At 48.9% G+C, this 8,511-nt stretch overlaps 1 protein-coding gene across 1 annotated transcript; it reads right to left on the minus strand.

The window, feature by feature from the left end:
- Positions 1 to 79: 79 nt before the first annotated feature.
- Positions 80 to 3,735, minus strand: LOC135819889 (chromosome transmission fidelity protein 8 homolog). Its single transcript, XM_065333189.1, has 3 exons — positions 3,456 to 3,735; positions 2,239 to 2,350; positions 80 to 1,731 (listed from the first exon to the last, which is right to left on the minus strand). Exons 1-3 carry the CDS (start codon positions 3,476 to 3,478, stop codon positions 1,405 to 1,407), a joined length of 462 nt encoding a protein of 153 aa, XP_065189261.1. The 5' UTR covers positions 3,479 to 3,735; the 3' UTR covers positions 80 to 1,404.
- Positions 3,736 to 8,511: the final 4,776 nt, after the last annotated feature.

An 8,511-nucleotide genomic window follows, 5' to 3' on the forward strand; every position in this document is an offset into this window, starting at 1 on the left:
ACGAGCGCTTGTTTGCCGCTCCATTACAGCATTCACACATGTATAGCTGCACGTGCAAGTCTGAGGCACTAGCAACGCAGGCACGAACCACAGGCAAGACATTTGTACAGGATAGAACACGAAACTGTACCAAATAGGGACCACATTATACACATAAGATATTATGAGACTCCCATACAAATCCACTCTATAACAAATTTAAAAACCTAGAGTAGGTTCAAAATGTCCAAAGTTAGGGGGTTCAAATATGACTTTTTCTGAGAGTATAGTTCAGTATATGTACCTGGCGACGATCGATCATGATGTGCAGATAGTCGCCAAGGTAACTGCTAATGGCCAGCCAATCATGACGGGTCGCAGTGTAGCAAAGTGTTACAACAAAATTTACAAGCCACAAACCTAGAATGAGTGAACACTAAGCTCAGGCGGCAAGGGTGAGAGCAGCACGCAATACCATACTTTCCAAATTTCTAAAAAAAAAAGGTTCAAGTCTCGGATAAATAAAAAGCAGAAAAAACTCTTGAGGAGGCGGACGCATACCGCTTCATAGCGGCGTTCTCTGGAGAAACACTCGAAATCACCGCAGCCAGGCCAGCCAGCAAGCCATCGAGTCTGATAGCATCGAGATCGGAGATTACTAAAGTGAGTGGCTGGTGCTGTGGCCAGAGCGTTCCTAGGGTAAAGCGACACTGGCTAAACAGCATTGAGACTAGCTGGTTCGTCACCGTCAGCACAGGCAGATGTGAGAGCATGCAGCAGAGCATTAGAACATGGGTGCTACACGCCACGAACTGCCAACGATCAAGAAGAGCACGCACGCAGAGAAGCCGCACTCTGACAGTAAGACGGACAGGAGTTGTCCAGCAAGGCTGTGCAACTATACACGGTGCTAGCACACAGCGGCAAGTCAAGCTTGAGTGACGTGCAACTGCAAAACACACACAACGCGATAACTAAGTAAGCGACATGCTGCAAGCGCGGCAAATCTTGCAAGGCTGGCGGCTGCTAGCACTTCAAATTTCGAAGGGCAGTCGCAAAAGTCGAGTAACCTGTATGTGTGTGAGCACGGTGACGATACAGTGCGATATTGCGGATGACACACACACACACACACACACACACGTGTGTCACGGGACACACACAGTGCAATGCAGAGCACACACAAGTGACAACCGACACAGCATGGCCGGAATGATGCCAGACGACACGGCGAGGTCAGGCAGATACCGGAGCACTTGGCTATAGCGCAATGAGGTGTGCACACACAGTTAGCACATGAGCAACACACTGCTTGGACATCAAGTCCTGCAAGGCTGTGACAAAAGTCCAGTAGCCTGTATGTGTGTGGGTGCATAGGTGCGACGACGACGGTACAGCGTGGCATTTCGGATGGCACTCACACTTCTACTTCTTCACCCTCTTGCGCACGATGGGCTTGGGCCGGATCTTGAAGATGACCTTCTTGCGAATGACAGCGCTGATCACGTACTCGGTGGACGTGGCTGGGGCCGAGCTACCAGTACTGCTACTCTGGTCATCCAGATCACCAGCACCGCCTTCGGTCAGCGATGTCGACGCTGCTGCTGATGGACTGTCCTCATCGACCATTGTCACCTCCTCGCCGTCGGCACCTGTTCTCTTCACAATCTTGTCCATGATGGCGTAGGGTCTCTCCAGCTTGACCACCTTGCCAGAGAGCAGGTGGTGGCCGATAACGAGCAATGGCGTGCCCTGGACAGGGGATACCGGTAACCATAGCATGCATGCAACCATGTGTGCACGCACACACAGACACATGCACACACACACACACACACACACACACACACACACACACACACACACACACACACACACCTCAGACCTGCCCATCGCGGAAGCGATGATAGCGAAACAGCTATGTTAGACATAGCAACTTGTGCTGGGATTACACCATTCAACAGCTTGCAAGGCTGATGAATTGACCGCCACTAATTATAGCCTCACACACACACGCACGCACACACACACACACACACACACACACACACACACACACACACACACACACACACACACACACACGGGTACACCACAGTAGGGAGGTTGTCCCAATCATGACCATGATTGGCCATGACGGCATGGAACAAACTGCTCAGGTACACATAAACATACATTCCCTCACACGAGGATAACCATTCTAGTTGAACCTTCACCAGCAGATGACAATTCCACTTCAACCGTTTCAAAATGACATACCCGCTCATCAAAGTGCAGGTCGCCAATGTTCATTCCTTCAAACTCGTCTTCATCCTTGGTTTCCAGCTTGCCCTGCAGCTCCACCAAGCCCCATTCGACAGGGTCATCCGCTCTGCTTGGTCACACACATACACACACGCACACACACAGACACGCACACACATACGCACACACACACACACACACAGACACACACACGCACACAGACACACACGCACACAGACACACACACGCACACACATACACACACACACATACACTATTACAGCAATTTACTACTACTACTACTATGTACAGCTACCCTATCGGGCCACGCCGCTCCCAGAAGCGGGAGACAACGACAAGAAGATAGAAGAGAAGAGAGAGAAATCGCAAAGTCAACAGTATTTGGCATGGCGTTGCAAGTCCTGTGGCCTTGAGAACCGTCTATATAACTGAATACAACGTACAGTAGAGTCACGCTCACTGAAATCCAACCGGAAGTACAAAACTGACGCCCTGGACCAGTTTCCGATTACATCACTGTACTGGTATATGCGGACGTCGAGCTGCACCCGTACCACTTCTGAAATTTCACTGCAGTCCAAGCGCAGCATGATCACGATTGCAAACTGAGCTCATCTCCGTGTGCAGCGAGACAAGCAGGTGCTAGTATGTCGTATTTTGCGGCACTATAAGCAGCACTAATTCATCAGCACCGTCCACCTCTCCACACTGCGCTCTTGGCCCGCATTTTTGGCCCACATTCAAATGGCCGGGTTTGTCGCTAATTCCGAGTTACCACTGATCAAACTAAAAAAGTCAACAGCGCGGCTTGAATATACTACGATGGCCAAAAGAACAGTGATAAGCAGGGTAGATGTCTATGTTTCGTCACAAAAATCTGGGTGCGGCGTATACTAGTACTCCGGAACAATGCGATATGTATTGTTAGATGTGGAGTGAACACAAAATAAAGTACCATAGCTTCAATTACTAGTGACCTGGATATAACACACCCTCACCAGCACAGGCTTGCTCTGCAGCCCCTACTCTCCCTGCCGTTTTGTTATTGTATATTCTGTTGTCTTCTCCCCTTCTGACCCGTAGCTTGAGTACTTAGTAAAAAATAAAAAATGATTTTTCCAACCCCTCAAATTAAGGGGCGTCTGAAAGTATTCCACATTGGTGCGGCCATGAAGAGGCAGAGGCTACGGTGCCTCGAGCAGTTCTCTTACATTCGCAGGACGATTTGCACCATTTTTGTTGAAGCAGTGCAGGTAGTAGTGCTCACGAATCAGGCCAGTTCTAGCTGTAGTTCCTCGTCAGTGAAGTGCTGAACAAGACCAAACAGGCTGTTCCCGGTGTACATCCAGCAAGCACTGAAACTTGTTATATTCACGCTCCCGTTAGGAAGACCTTTTGGAGCTACTCTACTCGTACTGTCTGAAAGCTACAATGGACGAATTCAAAACAATCCTTCACTCGAACGACTGGAAGCTCGAAGTCAAAGTGAAAATCAAAAAAATCACATGTGAATCTTATATCTTGAATCTTGATTTTGCCGCCATTTCGTTCGCTTGCATCCACGTGCGAATGACATCATTCATGTCACGGACGTCGACACACGTGATGATGGCAGACAGACTCCAGCTCCGAGCCTCCGACTCGCACGATCGTGATGTGTCGACGCGACGGTCACAGTGCATGCTCGGCAGACGTAGACAAGATGTTTGAACTTTGAACTCGGGTTTGGGGGGTCAGGCAGGTCGCCTTGGCTAAAGTCGGGTCAGGCTAAAATTAATAGTAAAAAAAAGGCTCGCGTTCGCTATCGCCCATAGACCCACGGCCAAGATCAAGACCGCTGTGAACCATGCCTGCACGAGGAAAATAAATGCAGAATTGGAAAGCGCCACACACCTAACAGATCAAGACTTTCAAAGCCTTACAATGCCTCACTTTGGGAAACATCAACGAGCATCTGCTGAAGTTAGTTGCATTTTTCCTTGTATCAATGACACATCAAAGCAAAAGAGGAACATGCTTACCTGCTGCAACTTTTGTATTCACATCATAAATCCCATGTCCACGGGATACACCTTTCCGCCTGTGCTTCGTGGAGGTGGCTACCACGGTCGCGTACAATGTAGCTGCACCGCCGACACATCAGCTCAAACCGGCTGGCCGAAGCCCATGTTTGACTTCATCTACACGGTTGTGCAGATGAAGGTGGCGGCCACACATTGCACACGCATTCCGGAGCTGACGGGTCAAGTACCGGACATCAATATTATTATTCTTCGAATTTACCACGTGGAATTCGTCACTAGGTGACCCGCTGTTCAGCTCAACGAAAGCCTTCTCTTTATTATTCCTGGTTGTAGGAGTAGCGGGAGCTGCCGAACGCATATATGCGCGCATCATGGTTGCTTTGTTGACATACGAATCCACAACACCTTGAATAACAGGCGGCAGTGCCAACTCTGCTTGACACTTGGCGACAAATGGGGAGATAACAGCAAGGTTAACATATCGTTCCAGTGCAGTCTGACTATCCTCCTGCTCAAGTAGGTAGCAGACCGGAAGAGACAAACCATTGTGCCAGATCAGTGGGATCCCAGAGCACGAGCTGTCACCCAGGAAGGATGGGTGCAAAGCCTGCCATTCCTGTAGCACACAAATAATTCATCCTTCGAGCATGCATTATAGTCAAGCATCAAAGGCAGGTACACTCCGGGAAAGTGATTTCGTTGTACTGGTTCAGTGGTTGGCCATCCACATCCAGCACAAACTCACCACCATAGTCCATGTCTTGGCCCACACAGTCCATGTCGATTCCGAGACCGAAATGGTCGGAGGAGTGCACTGTGCCTGACCAGCACAGCTCTTGTAGCACCTACTACTCCTCTGTTGTCTTTGTCTTTTGTCTTTGTCTCTTTTATTACCCCTATTACTTTGTAGGGATGTGCACATACTATATAAAAAATAAATAAATAAAAAACACCACAATTGGTCTTCGTAGGATGTGAGCCATCAGGAAGACATGCACAGTCTCCAGAGATGGGCATTGTGTGTGTTTTTTCCATTCTGGACAGGTGTCAGTTGCAGAATGTCAGCCCACATTTCTTGGTGTAGTAGTAGTAGTAGTAGTAGTAGTATTCTTTTATTTTCCATCGGAAGCCTCAACAGTGATGAACACAACTCTATTAAGAGGGCCGATAACAGAGTAGAGGGGTGTGGGGTGAGAAAAAATAATAATAAAAGATATTAAATTTTGAACTAAACTAAACTGATACTTGGAACAATAAAGCAGCAGTAAGCAGTAAGCAGTAAACACAGGTATACAATAAAAGCGATGCAGAGCAATGAGGCCGTTTGCTGAAAAGAAGATCAAAATACTTCTGAAAAGACGCCTCGTCTTTAAGCATGGTCATAATGGGATAAGGCAAGATTTAAAGAGATGTTTTTAAAAACGAATTTAAACTAGGAACGCAGTAAACACAGTTATACAATACAGGCAATGCAGATCAATGAGGGCGTTTGCTGAAAAGAAGATCAAAATACTTCTGAAAAGACGCTGCGTCCTTTAGCATGGTCTGAAGGTGCTTAGCAAATGTGTAATTCGTCTTCAAAACATGTAGGTCTATTCCCTGGTTTCGATGAGGGAGCGGTATATCGGTACTCCGAGTAAAAGTGCTTTTGTTGTGTTATAATGTCATTCAACCAAACAGGTAAGGTGCCGGCCATATCACAAAAAAAGAGACAAGGAGAGGAGAGAAACAAAGCCAAAGGGTGGCTTGTACACGAATTTGTACTTGGAATACCGGTTGAAACGCACAACGGTTGTACACATCGACATCGGGTACCGCGTACTAGTACCGGATCGACTCGAGCTATGATCTCTATCGTGCCATTTTTTATTTATTTTTTTTTTTTTTTATTGGGAACACAGCCCTACAAAGAGACATGTGGAGACAAACACAAGACAAGACACAGGGGATGTAGGGACGACGTGCCGATGTACAGGGAGCAACTCGACCGACCAGGGGTCTCGGCGTTAGCGTTGCAACCTGGCATCGAAAAAGGGGGGGGGGGGTGCATGGTCAGGTAGCAAAAATAATAATTTGGTGCGAGAAAGGGGCGCTAGTATTGCACCAAATAATATAAATTAATACGTGTAATGACTAAACCAGAAGGGAAAATGAAGAAAGAGGACAGTAATCATAACAAGCAAGTAGTAGTAGAGAGGTAAATACTAAATGGGTCTCAAATCTCAATATCATCGTCACAGGTACTGTGTGGACCACAGCCATCTCTTTCGGATTAGATCCTTACATACGTTGACCTTGAAGGTTTGGAGGCGTCTTGAATGAGGCTCGTGAAGCAGGAGGTCCGCAGGCAGGTTGTTCCAGGGTGTGATGGCGAAGAAGGGGAAGGATCGCAGGAGGTAGTCAGGGGCTGTGCGAGGGGGTGTCCACTTCAGCTGAAAGGCATGGTGCGTCTGACGTGTTTGCCGTGTGCACATGCTAGCTACGGCAGGGGGCTTGGTTGGTGGCAGCATGGCCTTTACCTGGGGAGGCCCTGGAATGTAGTGCAGCTTGAACAAGTATGACAGGGCTGCCACCATCCGACGAAGCTGAAGACTTTGGAGGATGGTTCCAGGTCCCAGGAAATGCAGGGCACGTTGCTGAACCTTGTCCAGCTGGGCCATGTTAGTTGCGGCTGCGCTCGACCAGGCCAGTGGGGCATATTCAAGTAGGGGTCGCACGAATCCCTTGTAGACCGTCACTCGACCATGGTCGTCCAGGATAGGTGCTGCCTTTCGTAGGAAACCCAGCCTTTGGGAGGCGCGCAGTGCAACACTGCGAGTGTGCGCTCTGTAGGAGAGAGTGGGGTCGAGCATGACTCCCAGCAGCTTCAGGGTATCTGTCTCCTGGAGTGCTTCACCTCCAAAGGTGACTGGTGGAGTGCAGGGGGGAACGTGCTTGCGATGTAGAGTCATGCGCTGTGTCTTGGCTGGCTCAAAACAGATACGCCACTTGCGGCCCCACTCCTCAAGACTGTTGAGGGACCCTTGGAGGGAGGCGGTGGACTGTTGGAGATCGTCAGTTGGCTGTACTAAGCTGTAGAGTGTGGTGTCGTCTGCAAAGCTGCTCAGCTGCGTTCCTGGAGTTAAACATTGTTCAATGTCACAGGTATATAGAAGGAAGAGGCTGGGTCCTAGGATGCTGCCTTGGGGGACACCAGCCTGGATGGGTTGAGCATCTGACGTCTGGCCTCCAACCACAACGCGGATGTTTCGGTTGGTGAGGTAGTCCTGTAGCCAAACAAGCAGGCGTCCGTCGACGCCGGCCTGCTTTGCTTTGTACAGCACTCCTGTGTGCGATACCCGGTCAAACGCACCGGCAATATCCACGGCGAGGACCTGGACACACCCGCCAGTACTTATGGTGTGGACCCATTCATGTTGGAGAGCCGTTACCATTGCAAAAACATCTATCTCCCTGGCTGTCCTCATGGTCATAGATCCTACAACGACGTAGTAGATCTACATAGTCAGTAGGCCTACGAGTGAAGAAAACTCGCAGATGCTGCGACCAGGGAGTGCTCGTAGATCTACACGCCGTGACGGCGATGTACGAGTAGCGATTTTTTGTACAGCGATCGACCATCGTACTCGCTGGCTACGACTGGAACCTGGATACCAAGCGTAGTGCACTGTACATAGCAACAGACCCAGCACTAGTCGCGACGCTGGTCTACATAGTCATTGCCTCTCGATGATTGTAGACTTGGATCAAGCCTTCAGTGAAAGAGTTCTTGTTTGTTGTTTGTTTAGGTCGTTGTTTGTTGTTTGTTTAGCCAACGCCAAACCACTACGGGCACCCGGTTTCTACTCGCACTGGCTGCAGTAGGTGCTTGGAGTGGATATCCGGATCGCGCGGTTGATAGATTCCGTATCTGGCAATGGCACTTCCGATCTGTACGAGTCGTAGAATCTACTGGTTGATGCGCACTGATCTGCTGATCTGTGGCTTGTCAAACTCAGTTCTGCGAAGTGTGATGATCGCTTTCCTACTTGTAGATCGTGTGCTGCCCAGGGAGCCCTACACATACGTATGTGTAGGGCTCCCTGGTGCTGCCTGTAGATCTACACCAGGGGGTTCGGGGGTTTACTACGAAACGCACAACATCATGCTATAATTATTTATAATATTATTGCAGTATTGGGGATAGCCCGTTTTGAGATTCATACATGATGTTACTATTATTGTTGCATTCCCAGCCCATCCC

The sequence above is a fragment of the Sycon ciliatum genome, chromosome 6 (genome assembly GCF_964019385.1).
Source record: "Sycon ciliatum chromosome 6, ocSycCili1.1, whole genome shotgun sequence".
Lineage (NCBI taxonomy): Eukaryota > Metazoa > Porifera > Calcarea > Leucosolenida > Sycettidae > Sycon > Sycon ciliatum.